General features: G+C 44.6%; 2 protein-coding genes across 7 annotated transcripts in view; one reads left to right on the forward strand and one right to left on the reverse strand.

The window, feature by feature from the left end:
- Positions 1-13,451: 13,451 nt before the first annotated feature.
- The window catches only part of LOC130291730 (uncharacterized protein DDB_G0283697-like), a 34,174-nt gene continuing 20,037 nt past the window's right edge, over positions 13,452-27,588 (reverse strand). For 2 of the 6 annotated variants that reach the window (XM_056540887.1, XM_056540883.1), the window contains exons 2-4: positions 15,660-15,843; positions 14,860-14,964; positions 13,452-13,673 (exon numbers count right to left, since the gene is read on the reverse strand). In XM_056540887.1, coding sequence (XP_056396862.1) covers positions 13,631-13,673; positions 14,860-14,964; positions 15,660-15,802 — 291 coding nt within the window. In that variant the 5' untranslated portion in view covers positions 15,803-15,843 and the 3' untranslated portion in view covers positions 13,452-13,630. Of the gene's footprint in view, positions 13,674-14,859; positions 14,965-15,659; positions 15,844-18,553; positions 18,749-19,313; positions 19,447-19,879; positions 19,905-20,058; positions 20,196-27,588 lie in introns of those variants that run through there. The other 4 variants (XM_056540886.1, XM_056540885.1, XM_056540888.1 and 1 more) reach the window with 4 other exon arrangements.
- Positions 14,764-27,588, forward strand: part of LOC130291728 (synaptosomal-associated protein 25-like) — a 40,155-nt gene continuing 27,330 nt past the window's right edge. The window contains exon 1 of the mRNA XM_056540881.1: positions 14,764-14,847. Coding sequence (XP_056396856.1) covers positions 14,775-14,847 — 73 coding nt within the window. The 5' untranslated portion in view covers positions 14,764-14,774. The remainder of the gene's footprint in view (positions 14,848-27,588) is intronic.

The raw sequence follows: 27,588 nt of genomic DNA on the forward strand, positions 1-27,588 counted from the left end.
TCTTTCAGGAGTTAGCACAGTGTTTCGCAACTAGCATGCCTCCAGCTGCTGTTGCAAGACTACAACTCCCAGGATGCCCGGACATGCTGGGAGTTGTAGTTTTGCAACAGCCAGAGGCACAGTGATTAAGAAACACTTGGCACGTAATGATTCAAAATAATGTAGAATTTTCTAGCACCTTTTATTCTAAAGCATACCTGTACTTTTCAGAAGATTGTTAAAACCTGCGTTTTAGATTAAAGGGGTTCTCCACCATAAGGTAACTTTTGTACTTACCTGCCAGACAGTAATGGACATGCTTAGAAAGTATCCATACTTGTCTTTGGGCTAAATGGCTGTGTTGCTGCTTTCTTTGTTGTAAAATGGTTATTTCCTGATGGAGTTCCTTCCCTCCAAATACAAGTCATAGGATCCCTTGTTTGTAAGTGAGAGGTCACTTATCTTTCACACATCAGTAATTCCACCTATTGCAGCACCGCTGGGTTCCCTTCCATGCGTGCTGTGCTTGAAACTACAATTTCCTGCAGCCCTGTGGCGAATTAACTCCCTCCCACCCAGCGGTTGCTCCACCCATTGAAATAGACAAGCTCCTGTGAACACCTGACTGGTGATGTAATGTTTCGGGCCGATCTGCACACTGGGAAAGGCTTGAGACAACACTCAATTTGTATGCTGCTAAAATGAACATCCACTATATTATGAACTAAACTAACTTTACAGCCTCTGTAGCACAGTCAAAAGAAATAGAAAAATTCTGGAATACCCCTTTAACCCATAGTGGTGAGAATGGGATTTTAGTGCCCTCTCTATTCAGCCTCTGAGAGTCCCCTCCACTGTGCACAGCTATTTCTCATTCTCTCCATTTCAAGGGGGCAGTATCAGAGCTGGAATGTTTGCCAGTAGTACACACACAGTTACTTCCTCTCTTATTTCTCTGTCCATTCACAGCACCTATTATGTACTGCTATGCCACGACACAGTGTAGTTGAAAGTGCACTGGAGCAAACAGGTAGGCACTGTGCTGGGAGTTTATTTACACAGTACATTACAAGCGATATGTGGTGGTAGAGGGAGTTACTGGTACACTAGGTTTAAAAGGTGCTAGGTGTCAGACAAAATAAATGCAACAGAACCAGAACAGCAAGGAAGGGGTTAGACTTGGCACCGAACTACTGCTGAGATCAGAGGGAATCCTTTATTTAACTTTCAGGGTCAGAATTCATCTTTTGGAGGAGTCAGACTGGCTCATAGATTGCAGCTTAGATGTCATGTGTGCTGTCCTGGTCTCTGTTACTAGAAACTGACAGAGCCTAAAAGGCAATGGGCAGCAGATTGCAGGGAAGTGCGACACCGAGCAGCCAAAACATTACAGCTTTTTATGTAAGTTAAGGAGTTGTTTTTGGTTATATATATATGTTGAGGATTATGAATGCTATTCAGTGGAGGAAAATAATTTGACGACAGTGCCCATTTCAATTTTTATATGTTCTTACTAACATGACAATTACATTTAAGCAAAGCCTTATCTTTGTATAGTGGGAGTTTAGCAACTTCCTTATCTGCTTTTCTTTTAAATAGCAATTTTTCTCAATTCTACTTTCTGTGAATTTTTCTTGTTTACTTTCATGGGGTATTACTACCTTCAGGGGTGTCATTCACTCCAGACATCTAGGGTGCAAGCGCTAGATTTTAATTTTTTTGCCACGTGACCACATTCAGTTGTGTCTGCGTCCTCCATGTCCAGATGCCCTTGAATACAATGACTGAGCAGAGAGCTGTCACCTTCTTGCTCTACCATGCATGTGCAAAGCCTTTATGCACTTCAGACCCAGCTTTGGCGTCAAGTGTTAGATTTCTTTAGCGTCAAGTGTTAGATCTCTTCCTTTAACCCCTTAAGGACCAGGCCATTTTACACCTTAGGACCAGAGTGTTTTTTGAACATCTGACCACTGTCACTTTAAACATTAATAACTCTGGAATGCTTTTAGTTATCATTCTGATTCCGAGATTGTTTTTTCGTGACATATTCTACTTTAACATGGTGGTAAATTTTTGTGGGAACATGCATCCTTTCTTGGTGAAAAATCCCCAAATTTGATGAAAAAATTGAAAATTTTGCATTTTTCTAGCTTTGAAGCTCTCTGCTTGAAAGGAAAATGGATATTCCAAAAAAAAATTTTTTTATTCACATATACAATATGTCTACTTTATGTTTGCATCATAAAATTGACACGTTAACTTTTGGAAGACACCAGAGGGCTTCAAAGTTCAGCAGCAATTTTCCAATTTTTCACAAAATTTTCAAACTCACTATTTTTCAGGGACCAGTTCAGATTTGAAGTGGATTTGAAGGGTCTTCATATTAGAAATACCCCATAAATGACCCCATTATAAAAACTGCACCCTCCAAAGTATTCAAAATGACATTCAGTCAGCGTTTTAACCCTTTAGGTGTTTCACAGGAATAGCACCAAAGTGAGGGAGAAAATTCACAATCTTAATTTTTTATACTTGCATGTTCTTGTAGACCCAATTTATGAATTTTTACAAGGGGTAAAAGGAGAAAATGTATACTTGTATTTGTAGCCCAATTTCTCTCGAGTAAGCACATACCTCATGTCTATGTAAAGTGTTCGGCGGGCGCAGTAGAGGGCTCAGAAGCAAAGGAGCAACAAGGGGATTTTGGAGAGTATGTTTTTCTGAAATGGTTTTTAGGGGGCATGTTGCATTTAGGAAGCCCTATGGTGCCAGAACAGCAAAAAAAACAAAAACACATGGCATACCATTTTGGAAACTAGACCCCTTGAGGAACGTAACAAGGAATAAAGTGAGCCTTAATACCCCACAGGTTTTTTTTTTTTCACTAAAATGTGTTCCTCCCCCCCCAAATTTCACATTTTTGCAAGGGTTAATAGCAGAAAATACCCCCCAAAATTTGTAACCCCATCTCTTCTGAGTATGGAGGTACCCCATAAGTTGACCTGAAGTGCACTACGGGCGAACTACAATGCTCAGAAGAGGAGTCCTATTTGGCTTTTTGATAGCAAATTTTGCTCAGGGGACATGTCGCATTTAGGAAGCCCCTATGGTGCCAGAACAGCAAAAAAAATAACACATGGCATACCATTTTGGAAACTAGACCCCTTGAGGAACGTAACAAGGAATAAAGTGAGCCTTAATACCCCACAGGGGTTTCACGACTTTTACATATGTAAATAAAAAAAAAAAATTTCACTAAAATGTTTCCCCCCCAAATTTCAAATTTTTGCATGGGTTAATAGCAGAAAATACCCCCCAAAATTTGTAACCCCATTTCTTCTGAGTATGGAAATACCCCATGTGTGGACGTCAAGTGCCCTGCGGTCGAACTACAATGCTCAGAAGAGGAGAAGCGCCATTGAGCTTTTGAAGAGTGAATTTGTTTGGAATGGTAGTCAGGGGCCATGTGCGTTTACAAAGCCCCCCCGTGGTGCCAGAACAGTGGACCCCTCTCATGTGACCCCATTTTGGAAACTACACCCCTATTTACACCCCACTGGCATTTGACAGATCTTTGGAACAGTGGGCTGAGCAAATGAAAAATTAAAGACACCTGTGGGGTGTAAATGCTCACTGTACCCCTTATTACATTACGTGAGGGGTGTAGTCTCCAAAATGGGGTCACATGTCAGTGTTTATGTCAGAACTGCTGTAAAATCAGCCACCCCTGTGCAAATCACTAATTTAGGCTTCAAATGTACATAGTGCGCTCTCACTCTTGAGCCCTGTTATGCGCCTCAGATCATTTTACGCCTACATATGGGGTATTACCGTACTCAGGAGAAATTGTGTTACAAATTTTGGGGGTCTTTTTTTCCTTTTACCTCTTGTGAAAATAAAAAGCAAAGGGCAACACCAGCATGTTAGTGTAAAATTTTTTATTTTTTTTACACTAACAAGCTGGTGCAGACCCCAACTTTTCCTTTACTATATTGTGGTCTCGGACTGCAGCCCTCCAGATGTTGCTAGGCAACTTACCGGCTTCCGTCGGATCCAGGGAGCTGCAAGTCATCGCCGCCCGGCGATCTCCGACACCGATCGTCGCCCGCAGCCTCCTCAGATCGGTAAGTGGACTCCGGCGCCGGTCCTCTGTCGTTTCCCCGTTCTTCCCCGCCTATTGGGGGTGAGCAGGACGGGGAAAACGAAAGTTAACCCCCCCCGCCCCCGATCTGCTATTGGTAGTCGCGTCTAGACCACCAAGAGCAGGGATAGGAGGGGTGGCACCCCTGCCACCTCACTCCTATCTCTTCAGGGGGATTGTGGGTGTCTTAGACACCCGCGATCCCCCTTATATTCCGGGTCACCATAGACCCGGATCGCGCAAATCGCAAGTGTCAATTCACTAGCGATTTGTGCCGATCGCCGACATGGGGTGGTGTCTGATGATATCAGCAGTCACCCCGGTTCGGTCTCTGCGCGGCGGGATGCGAAATTCCCACGGACGTATGAGTACGTGCCTGGTCCTTAATCCCTTAAGGACGTACCGGTACGTCCTTTGGCCTGCTCCCGTGATACAACGCCGGGTTACACGGTAACCCTGCATCATATCATGGCGGGCCGGGCGTCATAGTGAAGCTGGGACCCGCCGCTAATAGCGCGCAGCGCCGATCGCGGCGCCGCGCGCTATTAACCCTTTAGCCGCGCGGCTAAAAGTGAAAGTAAAAGCTGCCAGTTAACTCAGTGGGCTGTTCGGGATAGCCGCTGCGAAATCGCGGCATCCTGAACAGCTTACAGGACAGCGGGAGGGCCCCTACCTGCCTCCTCGCTGTCCGATCGCCGAATGACTGCTCAGTGCCTGAGATCCAGGCATGAGCAGTCATGCGGCAAAATCATCGATCAGTGTGTGCAGTGTTATAGGTCCCTATGGGATAACAATGATCAGTATAAGAGATCAGTGTGTTCAGTGTTATAGGTCCCTATGGGATAACAATGATCAGTGTGTGCAGTGTTATAGGTCCCTATGGGATAATAATGATCAGTGTGTGCAGTCTTATAGGTCCCTATGGGATAATAATGATCAGTGTGTGCAGTGTTATAGGTCCCTATGGGATAATAATGATCAGTGTGTGCAGTGTTATAGGTCCCTATGGGACCTATAACACTGCAATAAAAAGTGGAGAAAAAAAAGTGAATAAAGATCATTTAACTCCTCCCCTATTAAAAGTTTGTGTCACCCCCCTTTTCCCATAAAAAAAAACAGTGTAAAAAAAAAACAAAAAACATATATGGTATCACCGCGTGCGGAAATGTCCGATTTATAAAAATATATCATTAATTAAACCGCATGGTCAATGGCGTGCGCGCAAAAAAATTCCAAAGCCCAAAATAGTGCATTTTTGGTCACTTTTTATATCATTTAAAAATGAATAAAAAGCGATCAATAAGTCCTATCAATGCAAAAATGGTACCGTTAAAAACTTCAGATCACGGCGCAAAAATTGACCCCTCATACCGCCCCATACACGGAAAAATAAAAAAAGTCATAGGGGTCAGAAGATGACAATTTTAAACGTATTAATTTTCCGTGCATGTAGTTATGATTTTTTCCAGAAGTCCGACAAAATCAAACCTATATAAGTAGGGGATCATTTTAATCATATGGACCTAGAGAATAAAGATCAGGTGTCATTTTTACCGAAAAATGTACTATGTTGAAACGGAAGCCCCCAAAAGTTACAAAACTGCGTTTTTTTAAAATTTTGTCTCACAATGATTTTTTTTTCCGTTTCACCATAGATTTTTGGGCAAAATGACTGACGTCATTACAAAGTAGAATTGGTGGCACAAAAAATAAGCCATCATATGGATTTTTAGGTGCAAAATTGAAAGAGTTATGATTTTTTAAAGGCAAGGAGCAATAAAACAAAAATGCAAAAACGGAAAAAACCCCGGTCCTTAAGGAGTTAAGACCCAGGTTGCAGGGACGTACTCATACGTGCCTGGTCCTTAAGAGGTTAAAGGGGTACTCCGCCCCTAGACATCTTATCCCCTATCCTTAGGGGATAAGATGTCAGATCGCTGGGGTTCTGCCTCTGGGGACCCACGCAATATAGCAAGCAGCACCCACCTGTAACTGCTTCCGGAAGCGCTGGAGGTTCTCTGGCTAATTCCTCCCGACCACAGGGACGGAAGAACGTGACGTCACGACTCTGCCCCCGTGTGATGTGGTGCAGTGCCACCTCCAAGGCCCGACAGGCAGGTCAGGTCCATCCAGCATCCTGACATTGAGCGCGCCTCCATACATATGCCCCATGAGGAGAAGGTTTGTTACAGTGTGTCACCCCAGTAGTAAGGTGGTGCATGTTAAAGGGCAGAGCCAATGGGGTGGCAGTGCCAAGCCCTGATTGAAAGCCTTGCTGACCCTGACATTGTCAGAAGTCTCAGGATCTGCCTAGATAGGACTGGTCTTGACTTGTCTTTTTCAAAAGAATGAGACTTTGCTCATCCTATATATTGAAGTGAACAAAGGGAAGAAAACCTATTAACACGTTACTTATATGTCAACTAAAAATATAGTAAAGTTAAAATTAAACCTACCCCACGCCTTATGCAAGGGTGAGGATTTTTCTCTATGCAAGTCTATGGGACTTCCAGTACATCTCCTGATCATGTTAATCACAGGCTGCAGAGATTGCCCGGGACTTTTAAAAATCCTGCCAACTGTCTGGTAGGTAGAGGCAGAGAATAGTTCAGGGGACAGGATATGAGACAAGTCATTGTTGCTTTTACTCTCCCACAAGGTTTGGGTAAGAAGACCGGGCAATACTGAGTACTTTGCTACTTAACCCCTTAAGGACGCAGGACGTAAATGTACGTCCTGGTGCGGTTGTACTTAACGCACCAGGATGTACATTTACGTCCTGTGCATAACCGCGGGCATCAGAGCGATGCCCTTGTCATGCGCGGCTGATCCCGGCTGCTGATCGCAGCCAGGGACCCGCCGGCAATGGCCGATGTCCGCGATCTCGCGGGCGTCCGCCATTAACCCCTCAGATGCCGGGATCAATACAGATCCCGGCATCTGTGGCAGTGCGCGATTTCAATGAATGATCTGATCGCCCACAGCGCTGCTGCGGGGATCCGATCATTCAGAACGCCGCACGGAGGTCCCCTCACTTGCCTCTGTCCGGCTCCCGGCGTCTTCTGCTCTGGTCTGAGATCGAGCAGACCAGAGCAGAAGATGACAGATAACACTGATCTGTTCTATGTCCTATACATAGAACAGATTAGTATTAGCAATCATGGTATTGCTATGAAAAATCCCCTCCCCCAATAAAAAAGTAAAACGTCAGTTTTTTCCTATTTTACCCCCAAAAAGTGTAAAAAAAAATAATTTTATAGACATATTTGGTATCGCCGCGTGCGTAAATGTCCGAACTATTAAAATAAAATGTTAATGATCCCGTACAGTGAACGTAAAAAAAAAAAAAATATATCCAAAATTGCTACTTTTTTAATACATTTTATTAAAAAAAATAAAAAAAATGTATTAAAAGTTTTTTATATGCAAATGTGGTATAAAAAAAAAAAGTACAGATCATGGCGCAAAAAAATGAGCCCCCATACCGCCGCTTATACGGAAAAATAAAACAAGTTATAGGTCATCAAAATAAAGGGATTATAAACGTACTAATTTGGTTAAAAAGTTTGTGATTTTTTTTAAGCACAACAATAATATAAAAGTATATAATAATGGGTATCATTTTAATCGTATTGACCCTCAGAATAAAGAACACACGTCATTTTTACCGTAAATTGTACGGCGTGAAAACGAAACCTTCCAAAATGAGCAAAATTGCGTTTTTCTTTTTAATTTCCCCACAAAAATTGTGTTTTTTGGTTGCGCCATACATTTTATGATATAATGAGTGAAGTCATTAAACAGGACAACTGGTCGTGCAAAAAACAAGCCCTCATACTAGTCTGTGGATGAAAATATAAAAGAGTTATGATTTTTAGAAGGCGAGGAGGAAAAAATGAAAACGTAAAAATAAAATTGTCTGAGTCCTTAAGGCCAAAATGGGCTGAGTCCTTAAGGGGTTAATCTATAGGAAAAAAATATCTCCTGGGTCATTTAGGTACTATAGTTTCAAGAAGGGAAAACTGTTTTAAAATTCCACTTCTGCCAAAAGTCACATCCTATTAAATGTCAAATGCAGGTAAAAAGGTGATATCACTAGGGATGGGGCACTACATATCCCAGGAGACCCTGCTCTGTATCTCCTGAATATGTTATGTACAGTGTAAGAGGTGATGGACAATGAGATGATAGGGAGCGGCTCCTCTTCGATATCCAGACAGATAATACATGAGTCGTCTACTGGAAATAAAGGTTCATCAGGAACAGTTCTGGAAAATTCTCTTCACACTAAAGTTATGAAAACCTGTCCAGAGGAAAAGTTGCTGAGTTGCCCATAGCAACCAATCAGATCACTTCTTTCATTTTGCAGAGGCCTTTTCAAAAATGAAAGCAGCGATCTGATTGGTTGCTATGGGCAACTCAGCAACTTTTCCTCTGGACAGGTTTTAAAAAATCTCCCCCCAGAGTCTCTACCTCATGGGACACCAACTGCTCCATTAAAATCAATGGCATCCATCAGTTTTAGTGTCTGAATCTATAGAGGCTGTAATGCCGGTGTGAACAGAACCATACTTTGTCTTGGAATCTCTGCTTCCCAACAGTGGATAAAAACATGACCTCTTCATTATTTGGAGGATTTATTACACATCCGGACCAACTTCTTCTAACACAGCTGATGGGCTTGTTACAATGTATCAGTAAAGACAATCCTGTGTGAGCTTAAAGAACTCCGGAACATAAAAATTGTCCCCCATAGTGACGGCAGTAAAAAAAATAAAGATGTACATACCTTCCTCCGCTCACCCGGGGCCTCCGGTAACCGGCTCCGATCTCCGCCGCGATCCACTTCCTGGTTGACAGTGGTCGGATGAATCAGCCAATCACCAGCCGCAGCGCAGTCCGACTCGGGCGGCGATAGTAGGGTTGCCACCTTTCCCTCAGAAAAATACCGGTCATGGGTGTGGCTATGTGGGGGTGGAGCTACAAAAGGGGAGGGGCCAGATTGCACAGGGGCTGAGGGATCAGGGGTTTAAGAAATGGCATGGGGGATGGGAGGGGGGTTTAAGAAATGGCAGAGGGGATTGGAGGGATACAATATATATGTGGGGGGAATTTTCCTATATCGCACAAAAAAAATTTACATTTAGAGAATACCTACCAAAACCCTATTTATGCCAGCGGCGGCGGCGGTAGTGGTGGTGCGCGACAGCAACACTGGCTCTCTCTGATGACAAGTGACGTCCCCCAGCGCAACGTCAGATAAACAGGCTAATCAGACAGTATCACACATGACAGGATTAGATACACAGGCTAATCAGACAGTATCACACATGACAGATTTAGATGCACAGGCTCAGCAGACAGTATCACACATGACAGATTTGGATATACAGGCTCAGCAGACAGTATCGCACATGACAGGATTAGATACACAGGCTCAGCAGACAGTATTGCACATGACAGGATTAGATACACAGGCTCAGCAGACAGTATCGTGCATGACAGGATTAGATACACAGGCTCAGCAGACAGTATCACACATGACAGATTTAGATGCACAGGCTCAGCAGACAGTATCACACATGACAGGATTAGATACACAGGCTCAGCTCACAGTATCACACATGACAGATTTAGATGCACAGGCTCAGCAGACAGTATCCCACATGACAGGATTAGATACACAGGCTCATATCCCACATGACAGATTTGGATATACAGGCTCAGCTCACAGTATCACACATGACAGAATTAGATACACAGGCTCAGCAGACAGTATCACACATGACAGGATTAGATACAGAGCGCAGCAGATAGTTTCACACATTAAAACATTAAATCAGTGTTTCCCAACCAGGGTGCCTCCAGCTATTGCAAAACTACAACTCCCAGCATGCCCGGACAGCCAAAGGCTGTCTGGGCATGCTGGGAGTAATAGTTTTGCAACAGCTGGAGGCACCCTGGTTGGGAAACACTGCATTAAATACACAATTTTGCAGAGAGGTCTCACCAGTCTCTTGTCTTCACTTTCTCCTTTCCCCAGGCGGCTCCAGGTTAAGGAATGTCCGGGGTTGAGGAGGAATGGGGGGGGGGGGGGGGGGGTGGCAATTATTTATCCCATGGGGCCACATGAGAAACTAAAAATATTGTAGAGGGTCGGGTAGTTTTTCCCCAGATTAGTCAGCATAGTTGTCCCCCAGATTAGGAGCATAGTTGTCCCCCAGATTAGGCAGCATAGTTGTCCCCCAGATTAGGCAGCATAGTTGTCCCCCAGATTAGGAGCATAGTTGTCCCCCAGATTAGGAGCATAGTTGTCCCCCAGATTAGGAGCATAGTTGTCCCCCAGATTAGGCAGCATAGTTGTCCCCCAGATCAGGCAGCATAGTTGTCCCCCAGATCAGGCAGCATAGTTGTCCCCCAGATCAGGCAGCATAGTTGTCCCCCAGATCAGGCAGCATATTTGTCCCCCAGATCAGGCAGCATAGTTGTCCCCCAGATTCACATCAGTATACAGACACATATAATCACATACACACACACATATATACACAGACACATGTATACAGACACATATAATCACATACACACACATATATACACAGACACATGTATACAGACACATATAATCACATACACACACATATATACACAGACACATATATACACAGACACATGTATACAGACACATATAATCACATACACACACATATATACACAGACACATGTATACAGACACATATAATCACATACACACACATATATACACAGACACATATATACACAGACACATGTATACAGACACATATAATCACATACACACACATATATACACAGACACATGTATACAGACACATATAATCACATACACACACATATATACACAGACACATGTATACAGACACATATAATCACATACACACACATATACACAGACACATGTATACAGACACATATAATCACATACACACACATATATACACAGACACATGTATACAGACACATATAATCACATACACACACATATATACACAGACACATGTATACAGACACATATAATCACATACACACACATATATACACAGACACATGTATACAGACACATATAATCACATACACACACATATATACACAGACACATGTATACAGACACATATAATCACATACACACACATATATACACAGACACATGTATACAGACACATATAATCACATACACACACATATATACACAGACACATATATACACAGACACTCACCCGCCCTGCGCAGCAGATGGAGACAGGATACACGGCCTCTCCCCTCCCTGCTCTGCCTATGGAGGGTTGTAAGACTGCACGGGGCAGAGAGAAGGCGGGGGAGGGGGAGAGAGGAGACAGGAGGTCACGCCCCCTCCCCAGCACTGTACAGTCTCTTCCTGTCATCGCACGGAGCTCTCCCTGTCACAGGCTGGTGGTGTCAGACCTGGGCATTGTACGGCCGGTCATGAAAGAAGTGCTGTTCTGGGGATGCTGCTCCGTCCGCCCCTGTCAGTGAATGAAAAATACCGGCCATTGCATGGCCGGTATTTTTCATCCAAACTTACCGGCACAGCCCGGAATGTAGATGAAAATACCGGCAGGGTGGCAACCCTAGGCGATAGGCTGAGCGGCAGTGTGAAAACGCTTCAAGACACACAATTCTTCACTACACCGGCACCTGAGGCCGGGGCCGAAAACGTCACACTGCCGCTCAGCCTATTGCCGGCTGAGTTGGACTGCGCTGCGGCTGGTGATTGGCTGATTCATCCGACCACCGGCAACCAGGAAGTGGATCGCGGCGGAGACCGGAGCCGGTTACCGGAGGCCCCGGGGGAGCGGAGGAAGGTATGTACTAGGGATGGACCGATATCGTTTTTTTAGGGCCGATACCGATAATCGGTGGAGGTTAGGGCCGATAACTTATACCGATATTTCGGTATAAGTTATCGGCTATTTTTCCCCCCACGACACCGCTGCAGAACATTGATTTAAAGCGGGCGCTTTAAATCACTGCACTGCAGTGGCTTTTGCGGTGCCATAGGCCGCCGCCGCCACCGCCGCCACCCGCTTCTCTCCCCCTACCTGTAGTGTACGGCGGCATTCCGGGTGGAGGGTGAACCGGTCCGGGCTGTCCTTCTTCTCCGGGGGGCATCTTCTCCACTCCAGGCAGGCTCCAGCCTAGTAACGCTGCATAGACGCCGCTGCGCAGTGACGCCCGTGCGCAGCGACGCACCTGACGTCACAACGTAGCGGCGTCTATGCAGCGTACTAGCCCGGAGCCTGCCCGGAGTGGAGAAGAGCACCCCTGGAGAAGGACAGCCAGGACCGGTTCTCCCTCCACCCGGAATGCCGACGGACACTACAGGAAGGAAGGATGGATGGCCAGGACCACCCCCATTACCACCGGGTAAGTTTAATTTTTTTTATTGACTCGGAGGGTGGGGGAGGGGCCCGACCGGTATAACGGTATGGGCAAAAATCCATAACTGTATACCGCCCAGCACTACGGTGGGGCGTGCGACGGGGGGGGGCAGTCGCGGTGCGGGGGGCGGGGCATTATCAGCTTATCGGCAAGGTAATTGCCGATACCGATAATGCCCAAAATCGTGATTATCGGCCTAGTATGTATGTATATCCCTAGTATGTACATCTTTATTTTTTTACTTCCGGCACTATGGGGGACAATTTTTATGTTCTGGAGTTCTCCTTTAAAGGGGTACTCCGCCCCAGACATCTTATCCCTTATCCCAAGGCGGGGCCCCCGCGATCTCCCTGCACCCGACGTTCGTTTAGAGCAGTGGTCTTCAACCTGCGGACCTCCAGATGTTGCAAAGCTACAACTCCCAGCATGCCCGGACAGCCAACGGCTGTCCGGGCATGCTGGGAGTTGTAGTTTTGCAACATCTGGAGGTCCGCAGGTTGAAGACCACTGGTTTAGAGCCTCCTCAATGCAAATCTATGGGAGGGGGCATCATGAGCAGGGCGTGACCGTGACATCACGAGCCTCCGCCCCGCATCGCCAGTCATCCGGCACGGAGTGAAGATCACTGCATGCATCGGATGTCTGGGGTGCCGCAGCCAAGATCGTGGGGTCCCCAGGGGTGGGACCCCCTCGATCAGGTATTTTATACCCTATCCTTTGGATAGGGGATAAGATGTCTAGGGGCGGAGTACCCCTTTAACACAGCAGCAGCACAAGTCTCCTGCCCTGGGATCCAGGCTTATAGCTCTCAGCTACACTGAGACATTGTAACAAATAAGCAACAGTGTAAGCAGGACTATGTAAGGATAAGTTCAATGCCTTAATGTTTGCTTTTCTTTTTATTTTCTGCAAAGATATGAGAACACCAAGAACCTGAAGCCGACAGTCTAATAGAGCAGAATGGTCACAGTCGCAGTATGTGGCAAGAGAGCACATTATATATGGTGTATACTAGAAACCGATATGTAGTGTATAGTGCCCTCTTGTGGTAAGGTCTTGCGCACTCACATTTTAGTTGCTTTTCTTGAAGCATCCACAGAAGAGAGAGACAGATCTAAAAAAAAAACAAAAAAAAATAAATAAATAGGATTTAGGAGAACAGAGGTGTCAGGTGGTGACTGTAATACAGTATATTCCCACCAGGTGTTACGTCAGTGCTACCAGATACTAATGTCACTATATCTGACATTGGAGTGAACGGGATTTGAGGAAAACATGTTTTCTAGTGTGGTAAGCTTGTGGGGGGTATAGTGTATATGGGGTGTAGCTGTGCAGTGATGAAAGGGTGCTGGTTTAACCCTTAACTGTCGTGACGCAAGGGTGCGGGCTCCTCTGTATATGCTTGTCCTATCGCCACCCGTCCCAAGAGCCATAGGGAGGAATAATAAATGATTGTCCACAACCGAAAGGTTTCAGAAAACGGTCGGAACTTTTACTGCAGGTTTTATGCAGAATTAAACAGGAACAGTCTTTGTACAAGAAGAGTCTATGAGGATCCTGACAGTTGGTTGGGACCTCGTGAGTTTTAAGCTCAGGAGGTTGATATGCGCTGTTCCGCTGGATTTAGGGGATTGAATTTAGGTCCAGCAGTCACGCAGACTTTAGCGGGGAGTTGTATTTGTAACTCACGATTTGGTAAGTTGCGGTATTATCAGGCTTCGGCCTGGTCTTGTCTTTGAAAGTTGCGCGGATCTCTACTCTCTGCTAGTCCGGAACCCAAGAGAGCGAGGATTGGCTGGCAGCTCCCTTATATGAGCAGGGGCTGGCCTTGAGCTCATTGGTCCATACCATCTGTCAGTCACTTTACACAAGGAATCATGGTCTAGACATGTGACCACCCATGTGACCTAGGAAGGACCTTTAGCATACCCTAAGAGAATTAACATTAGTCACATGACTTAAGGTCCTGCAACACTATATACACAATTAAATACACAACTAAACATACATACAAACATCACAAAATTAAAGAAGGAAGAGGTGACTAGGGGCTATCCCACCAGGAGGACCCTACTGGAACGAAGTAACTCTGGCTTTGGGGACCACCATACAAGGTACGGTATACTATACGGTACCGGGACACCACACTAGGACATGTGGCCATCTCTAAATCCTAACTAGTGTTGTGTCCCCATTGGTTTTAGTGAAGAGAACCATGAAGAGAACCAAAATTGATGGGGGGAGAGGTATTATATATAGAACATTAACATCATATTCCTCAGGATCTGGTTTGTATTTACCTTGATGTCCATCTCTGTCTCTCAGGCTCTTTGTCATTCCTTCTGTTGGACTCCATAGTCTCCTCCTTGGTCGTTGATTCGGCATCATTTAAGAATGAAGTCTGACTGTAAGACATGGAAAAACAGATGAGAATATTGGAGAGCAGGAAGCAAAGATTATTGGGCCCCTTACCTGTTACCCCTGTAAGGCTGGGTTCACACCACGTTTTTCAAATACGGTTACCGTATACGGTTTTCCGCTAAAAAACGTATGGCAAAAATCATATGCAACCTTATACAACCGTATGACTCCAAATTACAACGTATACGGTTTTTCCCCGTACGGTTCTATCCATTTGCATCAGTTTTTGCCAACGGTGTTGCTATTTTGTTGGAATTAGTTTTCTAGCAATTTAATAAAGTTACTATTGTTCTATTGAAATTCCAATCTGCGCATGTGTCAACTCCAAAAACGGATTAGAAAAACCGTGTGCAACCGTATTCTGAAATTCTGTGTACGGTTCTCATAGACAACAATGTTAAAAGAACCGCAGACGGTTCGCATACGGTTTTCCAACCGGAGGCAAAAACGTGGTCGACAGCGTTTTTTCCTACAGTTGAAAAATCGGCAAAAGCGTATCCGAGGCAAAACGGATGCAACCGTACACAACATTTGGCATACGGTTTACAATGCATTCTCTATGCATACGGTTTCGGATACGGTCGTATACGTTTTTTTGCGGAAAACCGTATACGGTTACCGTATTTGAAAAACGTGGTGTGAACCCAGCCTAATAGACTACTTCTATCCCTCCACTTACTTCTCCTTCTCCTCTTCCATCTCTTCTCTGACCTCATTATTCCTATTCTTCTCCTCTTCCTCCTTTTCTTCCTCCATCATCATCTCCACCATCATCTCAATGAGGAGGTCAATCTCATGGTCAGACAGGTCTGACAGATCCATTTTCCTCCTCCTTCTCTTTCCTTTTCTCCTCTTTTCTTTATCTTTTTCAATATTCGAGAGAGAACGCATAAACATTTCTGACATAAATCATTCCCTTCTCTGCTATATGTCTGGGTTTATGTGAGATTAGAAGAATTGTGTTGAAGGTAGAACTATATTTATCTTTTTTACTGTTAAAGGGGTACTCCGGTGAAAACCTTTTTTCTTTTAAATCAACTGGTGGCAGAAAGTTAAACATATTTGTAAATTACTTCTATTAAAAAATCTTAATCCTTCCTGTACTTATTAGCTGCTGAATACTACAGAGGAAATTATTTTCTTTTTGGAATGCTCTCTGATGACATCACGAGCACTGTTCTCTCTGCTGACATTATTATAATAATAACACTTTATTTATTGTTGTCCTTAGTGGGATTTGAACCCAAGTCCCCAGCACTGCAAGGCAGCAGTGCTAACCACTGAGCCACCATGCTGCTCTTCGCATACATCTGCTATGCATCTGCTATGCACGGTTGCTAAAATGGACAGAGATGTCAGCAGAGAGCACTGTGCTCGTGATGTCATCAGTGTTCCAAAAAGAAAGGAATTTCCTCTGTAGCATTCAGCAGCTAATAAGTACTGGAAGGATTAAGATTTTTTAATAGAAGTAATTTACAAATATGTTTAACTTTCTGCCACCAGTTGATTTAAAAGAAAAAAGGTTTTCACCGGAGTATCCCTTTAAAGGGAACCCGTCCTCAGATTTTGCCATGTATAATGCGTGCCAAAGCGTTATATATGGTACAAACAATGTAGAAGGAGATATAGATTAGATCGGCACTAACTGTTTGCAGCGGACTAGCTGAATCACGGAACACCTGTACAGCACTAGGTAGCAACAGTCTATTGCCCTCGCACCGTGGTGCTCTTTCCCCAGAAAATGCAGTCAGGATTGAAAACTTGAGAAAGAGAAATGATGGAAGGCACTCCCGTTACTGTAGCGGTGCAGGTTTCTTTATTCGGGGTGCATTCGTTACATTCAGACAAGCAGCATGGCAATAGCTATTCCGCGCTACACAGACAGCGCGCGTCTGATCGGACCTGGCGTCCCGCGAATGTAACGAATGCACCCCGAATAAAGAAACCTGCACCGCTACAGTAACGTGAGTGCCTTCCATCATTTCTCTTTCTGAAGTTATATATGGTACAGTCTTCTTCCTCACCATCCCCGGGAGACGTTCTTGCCGGCAGCGTTGGTGAACATTAGTGATGAGCGGCATAGGCCATATTTCTCAAATATATGGACAAATATTCGTCCTATAGTCGTGAAATTCGCATATTCACTATGATCGTTTTTTTTTTTCATGCGAAAATTCATAATGAAATTGGCATAGTGCGCATGCGCAATTTTATCTTTCACCTAAAAGAAGGGGGGGGATCAGTGTCCAGTCTGGAAATGCCAATATTCGCATACAAATTTGCATAAAAATTTGCATTAAAAAAACCAAACGAATATTCGGCATTACGAATATATATCAGTATATTTTAAATATTTGTGAAGTGCTGATATTCGTGGTAAAAATTCACATTTTGAATATTCGCGCTCAACACTAGTGAACATATGAAGTTTAAAAAGTGTCCCCTGCCAGTCTCTAAGATGTCCCCTTTCTAGTCCTGTCTGCTCGGGCTGTATTCATGACCCATCAGCATGATTGACAGCCTGAGCATGGCCTACGTCATTGCTCTGCTCTGTTTGCTTAGGATTGTTGGCGCCGGGATGTCAATCACGCTGAGGTGGTGTGATTACAGCCCAAGCAGATGGGACTAGAAGAGGATGGATTCCGCCCAGGGGACTACTTACGGGCTCACGGGGGACACCTATAAAACTTCATATCCTAAACATCGCTGCCAGCAAGGGCGTCTCCTGGTCATGACATGGAAGAATATTTTACTATATATATAATGTGTTGCCACGCATTATATGTGGGGAAATCTGATAACAGGCTCACTTTAACTTCCCTTTAAATCTTACCTATCCACCTACAGAAAAAAAGTTTTGGAAAAAGGTTTTCCCCGCCTAACAAGCAAATTATATGTCACAGTGCTCAGTGCTTGTGTATCTCTGGTGCTCCCACAGATAATGCATGGTATCCACCCCGCTCCATGCACAGGGAGATTCAGACCCCATTTTGGAGATCGTGTTGATAGGGGATACATTTTAAAATGCTGGAAAACCCCTTTAGGGTATATTCACACATACAGTACTCTGCACAGGTTTGATGTGCAGGATTTGAAGCCATGTTCAGTCATTTAGTTTACATGGAAATCTGCAGCATAAAATCTGCTGCTTCAAACCCTACGAATCAAATCTGCACAGAATGCTGTGCGTGTAAATACAAGATTAAAGACTCAGAAGAATTCATAAAAGAAGCCATAACTAACTATATCCTGGGAAGATGATTATAAGTTCCTTACCATGGGTATGAGTTCCCTTTCTACTATTACTGGCCACCACCTGGGCACTACAGCTAATTTCTATTTCCTACATTTGGCATAGGCAACCTTTGGCACTGCAGATGTTTTGGACTATATCTCTCATGATGCTCTTACAGCCAAAATTCTTACAAAGCATCATGGGAGATGTAGTCCAAAACATCTGCAGTGCCGAAGGTTGCCTATGCCTGACCTACATAATGACATGCAGATGCCAGTACCTCAGAGAAATTATATAATTGAGAGAATATGTTTCAGTCTTCAACACAACTATTTTACCTTCTACAATAGACTATATATAGCAAAAAGGGACCGCAATGGGGACGAAATTCATGCCCGGCTTTGAGAATCTCTTAGTTGGCTTTTTGAGAAACAAATCATCTATAAACAGCAATTGATCCATCATTGTGCAGCCTATACAGGGTTAATAGATAATATTTTCATCATCTGGAAGATGGCCAATGTCTCTTCGCTCTGTCAAACAAGTTCAGAATTTAACTGTAAATGCGCCATTAAGACTCGTGTATAGTTAACGCTGGCTTATGGACTGACAATCTGGTTGGCCCACCAGGAACCTTCCCGGAGAGCACAATTGCCAGTCCAGGCCATATGATCACTGTAAAAACACAAATGGGAGGTCAGTAAGGGGTTAATCGTAAACCCCCTCCTCTCCCCCAATTCTCTTTATTTGGGCCCTTATATACAATGGGGGAGGTGTATCAAAACCCGTCCAGTGGAAAAGTTGCAGAGTTGGCCATAGCAGCCAATCAGATCACTTCTTTCATTTTTGAAAATTAAAGAAACGTTCTGATTGGTTGCAATGGGCGACTCTGCTACTTTTCCTCTGGACAGGTTTTGATGAATCTCCCCTTATGGGTATAAAACTGTCTTTGTTGCCCATAACAACCAATGACAGTTGAGCTTTCATTTTCCCAGAGCTCGTAACAATATGAAAGCTGAGCTGTGATTGGTTGCATTTTGTAATGTGACTAAGATGATCTATGATTATCATTCTATAGTTATATGATCAGATACTAACACAGAGGCATTCAAAATCTGCAATTGGGCCCCATGGGGGAGAATTATTAACACCTGATCAGAGGAAAAAATTGCCCAGTTGCCCATAGCAACCAATCGGACCACTTCTTTCATTTTCAGAGGTCTCTTTAAAGGGGTTCTCCACTGCTCAGCATTTGGAACAAACTGTTCCGAACGCTGGAGCCAGCAGCCCGTGAGGCCATAGCCCCGCCCCGCCCCCTCATGACGTCACGCCCTGCCCCCTCAATGCAAACCTATGGGAGTGGGCATGACAGCTGTCACGCCCCCTCCCATAGACTTGCATTGAGGGGGCAGGGAGTGCCATCATAAGGGGGCGGGGCTATGATGTCACGAGCTGCTGGCTCCAGCGTTCGGAACAGTTTGTTCCAAACGCTGAGCAGCGGAGTACCCCTTTTAAAAATGAAAGAAGCGAGCTTATTGGTTGCTGTGGGCAACTGGGCAAATTTTCTCTGCACAGGTTTTGATAAATCTCCCCTCATGTGCTTAGTATAATACTGGTCTGTTATGAGGCAGATGTGCTTTGGTGCCCCCTTAGGTGATTGCTACCTCTGCACCCTTTATAGCAGTGGTCTCCAACCTGCGGACCTCCAGATGTTGCAAAACTACAACTCCCAGCATGCCCGGACAGCCGTTGGCTGTCCGGGCATGCTGGGAGTTGTAGTTTTACAACATCTGGAGGTCCGCAGGTTGGAGACCACTGCTTTATAGCTACACCCAGTACTAACATTTACAGGTCCTCTCTATGATCTATTCTCTTCACTGTTGATTGGCCAACTATGACCAGGTGACTCAGTGTCTCCCAGGCAACGAGCCTCAGTATAGGCCTTGTATTCTGTCTACTTGCTTTGCTACTAGCCTTCTGCCATGTTATAGCAGCTATCCAAGCCTCATTCTGGATCTTATCCAAGCCTCGCTATAGTTTCTACGGCGAAACAAAACCAACTGGCCCTGAAATAATTGGCAATTATTATTTTTTTCCTGCGATCAACATTAATTGCGGCATCTAAAGGGTTAATGCCGGACATTCTGCCCAATCATCTTTGCCTGGTATTAAAGGGGTTATCCAGGAAAAAACTATTTTTTTTTAATATATATATATCAACTGGCTCCAGAAAGTTAAACAGATTTGTAAATGACTTCTATTAAAAAATCTTAATCCTTTCAGTACTTATGAGCTGCTGAAGTTGAGTTGTTCTTTTCTGTCTAAGTGCTCTCTGATGACACCTGTCTCGGGAACCGCCCAGTTTAGAAGCAAATCCCCATAGCAAACCTCTTCTACTCTGTGCAATTCCCGAGATAAGCAGAGATGTCAGCAGAGAGCACTGTTGCCAGACAGAAAATAACAACTCAACTTCAGCAGCTGTTAATTATTGAAAGGATTAAGATTTTTTTAATAGAAGTAATTTACAAATCTGTTTAACTTTCTGGAGCCAGTTGATGTAAAAATAAAATAAAAAAAACGTTTTTCCTTGAATACCCCTTTACCCATGGGTCCTGGCTGCTGAGCACGCTCCATACAGTAAGAGCGGGCGCACATTTACGCCCTGCGTCTTTTAGGGGTTAATGGAACTGTGAATGTCTATTTTTGACTTCTGTATTAACTCCTTAAAGGGGTATTTTTTTTTTATATCGATTATTTATATGGCTCCAGAACGTTAAACAGATTTGTAAATTGCTTCTATTAAAAAATCTTACTCCTTCCAATAATTATCAGCTGCTGAAGTTGAGTTGTTCTTTTCTGTCTGGCAAAAGTGCTCTCTGCTGACATCTCTGCTTGTCTCGGGAACTGCACAGAGTAGAAGAGGTTTGCTATGGGGATTTGCTTCTACTCTGGACAGTTCCCGAGACACATGTCATGAGAGAGCACTTAGACAGAAAAGAACAACTCAACTTCAGCAGCTCATAAGTACTGAAAGGATTAAGTAAAATGTATAGAAGTAATTTACAAATCTGTTTGACTTTCTGGAGCCAGTTGATATATATATATATATATATATATATATATATATATATATATAAAAGTTTTTTCCTGGATAACCCCTTTAAGGAGTCAATATTTTTTGCCTTGAGGACACAGACATGTTTCCCGGCTGCCTAAGAGACATTATGGGGGAGATTCATCAAAACTTGTGCTAAGGAAAAGTCAACCAGTTGCCCATAGCAACCAGATTGCTTATTTCATTTAAAAAGGCCTCTCAGAAATAAAAGAGGCAATCTGATTGGTTGCTACGGGCAACTAGTCAACTTTTTCTCAGTACAAGTGTTGATAAATCTCCCCCATTACTCTTTTATTTTTCTATTCACAGACCCATCTGATGGCTTGTTTTTTGCGGGACCAATTATACTTTATAATGCAGTGTTTTCCAACCAGGGTGCCTCCACCTGTTTACAAAGCTACAACTCCCAGCGTGCCTGTGAGTTGTAGTTTTGCAACAGCTGGAGGCACCCTGGTTGGGAAACACTGTTATAATGACACCTTTCCTTTGACAAAAAAATGTACAGCGCAACCAAAAATTTTATTTGTGGGGAGAGATTGAAAAACAAAAAAACCATATTGTAACTTTTTTTTTTTGGGGGGGGGGGGGGGGGGGTTTAGATTTTATGAAGCGCACCTTACATAATTTTTGTATTATTTCAGCCAGAGGTTGTCCGGGTATACTGGGAGTTGTAGTTTTGCAACAGCTGGAGGCACACTGGTTGGGAAACACTGGTCTAAGCTGATTAATAGTACCACCTTAAGCCTCTAGATGTCACCAGAGTGCTACAATTAGGGCCCCCTGTCTGCTGTGATACAAACTGTATTCATTGTATCCATATATATATATTACTAAAATACAACGAATGTCCCTTATTGGGCATAAATGCAGACACTTCGCTAAGTATTACCAGTTTGTACTGTTTGTTCGTGCTCTTCGTTATTGCATTACACTAGGAAGTAATGTGTCTAATATTAAGCCCCCGATCCTGCGCATGCATGAATAATTTCTTATGTTTTATTGAAAGCACGGCTTACAGTATGTATCATCTCACCTAAGTAATAATGCCCCCTAGATTTTCCACACAGTAACAGCCCCACTGCTTTTTGTGCTTCAGTAATAGTGTCGCCCCCTTCCCTTTCCTTGGTCGCACAAAAGACGATATACCAGCCGCAAATATGCAGCGCGTAATTATATAATAGCACAGACCATACACCCCTCAGCAGAGACCCCCTAATAGCACTCGCCAAGACCCTGGTGGCAAAGAAAAAAACTCTGAGGCTATGTTCACACAGTGGAATATAGAGGGCGCCGGCAGAACATAGTCTACAGCTGTGTTTCCCAACCAGTGCGCTTCCAGCTGTTGCAAAAACTACAACTCCCAGCAAGCCCGGACAGCCTTTGGCTGTCCGGGCATGCTGTGAGTGGTAGTTTTTGCAACAGCTGGAGAGGCACACTGGTTGGGAAACACTTCCTTAGATGCTGCAGTCCACTGTGATATCTAATTGGTTAGACAGCAGAAGGGAAATCCATGCCCTGATTAAGGGTCCAATGGATCCAAAACCTGTCAGTGTTTGTATCCTATATACTGATGTTTTGATACAATATGTTGCAAGCTGTTGTCAAAAGGGGACTCCCAGTTACGGGTGGGTTGTTATGGCAGGAGGGGGCCAAATATGTACAGTCACGGCCGTAAATGTTGGCACCCCTGAAATTTTTCAAGAAAATGAAGTATTTCTCACAGAAAAGGATTGCAGTAACACATGTTTGGCTATACACATGTTTATTCCCTTTGTGTGTATTGGAACTAAACCAAAAAAGGGAAGAAAAAAAAAGCAAATTGTACATAATGTTACACCAAACTCCAAAAATGGGCTGGACAAAATTATTGGCACCCTTTCAAAATTGTGGATAAATAAGATTGTTTCAAGCATGTGATGCTCCTTTATACTCACCTGGGGGCAAGTAACAGGTGTGGGCAATATAAAAATCACACCTGAAAGCAGATAAAAAGGAGAGAAGTTCACTTAGTCTTTGCATTGTGTGTCTGTGTGTGCCACACTAAGCATGGACAACAGAAAGAGGAGAAGAGAACTGTCTGAGGACTTGAGAACCAACATTGTGGAAAAATATCAACAATCTCAAGGTTACAAGTCCATCTCCAGAGATCTAGATTTGCCTTTGTCCACAGTGCGCAACATTATCAAGAAGTTTGCAACCTATGGCACTGTAGCTAATCTCCCTGGGCGTGGATGTAAGAGAAAAATTGATGAAAATTGTCAACGCGGGATAGTCCGGATGGTGGATAAGCAGCCCCAAACAAGTTCCAAAGATATTCATGCTGTCCTGCAGGCTCAGGGAGCATCAGTGTCAGAGCGAACTATCCGTCAACATTTAAATTGCTTGCTTTATTATGCTGACACAGAGACATAAAAAAGCAAGACTACATTTTGCCAAAATGAACTTGAGTATGCCAAAATCCTTCTGGGAAAATGTCTTGTGGACAGATGAGACCAAGATAGAGCTTTTTGGTAAAGCACATCATTCTACTGTTTACCGAAAACAGAATGAGGCCTACAAAGAAAAGAACACAGTACCTACAGCCTCTGGCACTGGGGGCCTTGAATGTGTACAAGACATCATGAAATCTGAGGATTACCAACGGATTTTGGGTCGCACTGTACAGCCCAGTGTCAGAAAGCTGGGTTTGTGTCTGAGATCTTGGGTCTTCCAGCAGGACAATAACCCCAAACATACGTCAAAAAGCCCCCAGAAATGGATGGCAACAAAGCGCTGGAGAGTTCTGAAGTGGCAGCAATGAGTCCAGATCTAAATCCCATTGAACACCTGTGGAGAGATCTTAAAATTGCTTTTGGGAAAAGGTGCCTTCCAATAAGAGAGATCTGGAGCAGTTTGCAAAGGAAGAGTGGTCCAACATTCCGGCTGAGAGGTGTAAGAAGCTTATTGATGGTTATAGGAAGCCACTGATTTCAGTTATTTTTTCCAAAGGGTGTGCAACCAAATATTAAGTTAAGGGTGCCAATAATTTTGTCCAGCCCATTTCTGGAGTTTGGTGACATTATGTCCAATTTGTTTTTGTTTTCCTCTTTTTTTTTTGTTTAGTTCCAATACACATAAAGATAATAAACATGTGTATAGCAAGCAAAACATGTGTTACTATAATCCTTTTTTGTGAGAAATACTTCATTTTCTTAAAAAAATGTCAGGGGTGCCAACATTTATGGCCATGATTGTAAGTAACATAAGGAAGGAGAGGTTTAACCAGTTGTATCAGGGAAGGATGATTCTGGAAACACTGCCTTAGATGCCGCAGTCAACTGTGACATCTAATTGGTTTGATAGCAGACCATGATTAAGGGTCCAATTGATCCAAAACGCGTCGGTTTTTCTACCCATATCTCAACATATAGCATCTAAGGAAGTGTTTCCCAACCAGTGCGCTTCCTGCTGTTGCAAAACTACAACTCCCAGCAAGCCCGGACAGCCTTTGGCATGCTGGGAGTTGTAGTTATGCAACAGCTGGAGAGACACACTGGTTGGGAAAGCCTTCCTTAGATGCTGCAGTCCACTGTGACATCTAAGTGGTTTGACAGCAGAAGGGGGCTCCATGCCCGGATTAAGGGTCCAATGGATCCGAAACCCGTTGGTGTTTGTATCCTATATGCTGGTGTGTTTTTATACAATATGTTGGAAGCTGTTGTCAAAAGAGGACTCCTAGTTACTGGTAGGTTGTTATGGCAGGAAGGTGCCTAATATGTAAGTGGCATAAGCAGGGAGAAGTTTGCCCAGTTGTATCAGAGAAGGATGGCTCTGGAACACAGCATACACTGGTTGGGAACTGCAGTCAACAATGACATCTAAGTGGTTTGACAGCAGAAGGGGACTGCATACCATGATTAAGGGTCCAATGGATCCAAAACGTGTCAGAGTTTCTACCCATATCTCAAAATTGTTACAGCATTCACTGTGTGTGGGATGTGTATGACAACTTATAGTCTACAGCTGTATTTTCCAACCAATGCACTTCCAGTTGTTGCAAAACTACCACTCCCAGCAAGCTAGACAGCCTTTGGCTGTCCAGGCATGCTGGGAGTTGTAGTTTTGCAACAGCTAGAGAGACACACTGGTTGGGAAACACTTATTTAGATGCTGCAGTCCACTGTGATATCTAAGTGGTTAGACAGCAGAAGGGAACTCCATAACCTGATTAAGGGTCCAATGGATCTGAAACCCGTCAGTGTTTGTATTGTGGTGTCCCAGTACAGGTACATTGTGTCAAGGTATTGTAGGCCCTGTCAGATTGAGACCTCCAGTGTCCTGGGGGCTCCCCTGCAGGGACTCAACCATTTCTAATGTGTATTTGTACTGTTATAACTTAGCAATCCGTTATTAGGTGTCTGTAGCTTTAAGTATGTTACCTACCTCATGCTTAGTCAGGGTATGTGAGAGTGGAGGACTGAGGGCTAGACTAAACTTTTGTGTAAGGTGTTCTATTATGTCATTACTTGTATGTAACTTTATTGTAAATCCTAAAGGGGATACAGACAACTCTATGATCTGCAGCTGCCTGGCCAATGGGCTTTAGTTCAGCCTTCCCTTATAAGTGGTGGCATTTCCTGTGAGTAGAGGAGTAGAGGTGTGGAGTGCAGTTGAGTTCAGAGTACAGAGTGGAGGTCCGAGCAAGTTCAGAGGAGGTGAAACTCTGGAATAGCAGAGAGAATCCGCAGAGGAGTGAGAGCCACCTTTTTGGCGTCACGAACAGGATTCAGGTGTACGCCTTAACTATTCAGCCACTAAAGCAAGTCCTTTCCCCCCCAAGTCTGAACTGTGTACGGGACTGGGTCATAGAAAACAAATTGTCTGCCGAGGCGCAAATACAAATGGTGGGGAAGGTGAAGTTTATTGCATTATCAGTCACGAGAAGTGTTCTCTAAAGTCAAAGAACCGCCATGTGTAAAGGAAAGACAGAAATGATGCTTCGCGCCAAAAACTTCCCGGTACCTGAAAGAGTTAAAGATCCTCTGGAAAAGAGCTCACAGGACTCCCGCCATAGTCTTCGCCCCGCCCCTGGGCGAGGAAATAGTGTGGTTGTGTCCAGAGCCAAGTGGAACGGAAGAAGTCCAGCCCCTGTTGCCAAGGGGGCGGATGAAGAGGATACGCTGCTGTGCAACTTCCGGTCCCAGGCGCAGCCGATGATGCATTTCTGGCTGGCGGCCATTTTGGTGAAGATCTTCATAAAAGGGGAGACACACAGCGGCCTCTTCAGTCTGCAGGAAGTACTACAGAGGAGAGCAAAGATGGCGGAGACCAAGAGCCCCACGTGTACCGAGAGTTCCAAGATGGAGTCCGAGGGTCGGAAGATTGCCGCGGCGGCATCGGAGATGTTCTGGGAGCTGGCGGAGAAGCTGCAGCGACTGTCCCTCGGGGCCGACGAGGCCTACTGCCAAGTGCCGTTGCCGGAGGATGACGGCGAGTTGGCCGCAACGCCGCCCGGGAGTTCCAGAGATCCATCGCCTGTGAGGTTATCGCCCCATCACCGCACCTGGGGCTCGTGGGCAGAAATCCCGACGGAGTCGGACGTGAGTACCCCAGCGGAAGCTGATTTCTCCACTCCCTCCTCCATTAGCCCGGAGGCCAGCCCTGAAGCAAAGGCTCCACTACCTCCGCTAGCCGCGGCCGCCCCAGCTCCACAAGCCACACAGCCGGCTGCGCGCCCGCCATCACCCCCGCTCCCTAGATGGCTGTTCGGGGATGAGCCCGCCATTATCAAATACATGTGGGACAATATCCTCCCGTTGCCTGGGAAATCCCTGCCTCCCATTCCTCCGGCCCGGTCAGAAAAAGCCCAAAGAGATGCCGAAGTGGCTGCCATACTAGGGCAGATGAGGGCGGAGAGGCTAGAGTGCTACGGGCCGAGGCGGTTATCGTTTGAGGAGAGGGAACGGCAGCAACAAGATACGAAACAGCCAGAGTTATACTACATTCGCAGGCTTGAGCAACCTAAGGAAGGCGAGCCTCCCCTTGAGCGCAGGAGAGCCACAGTCATTAAGTTTGACCGCATCAGGGGCTGCGGCACTATCACGGACTGTCACCACGGAGGCACCCTCTTTGTGAATCGGAGAGCGGTGCAAAGACACTATCTGCCTCCTGAGCAACATTCGCTAAAGCCTGGGGAAATTGTGATATATATCCCCGTGAAAAGCCTGAGGGGGGAATGGGCTGCAGCAATCACCAGGCCCAGCCGTCCTACTCAGATTC

This window comes from Hyla sarda, chromosome 9 (assembly GCF_029499605.1).
Source record: "Hyla sarda isolate aHylSar1 chromosome 9, aHylSar1.hap1, whole genome shotgun sequence".
In the NCBI taxonomy this organism is placed as follows: Eukaryota; Metazoa; Chordata; class Amphibia; order Anura; family Hylidae; genus Hyla; species Hyla sarda.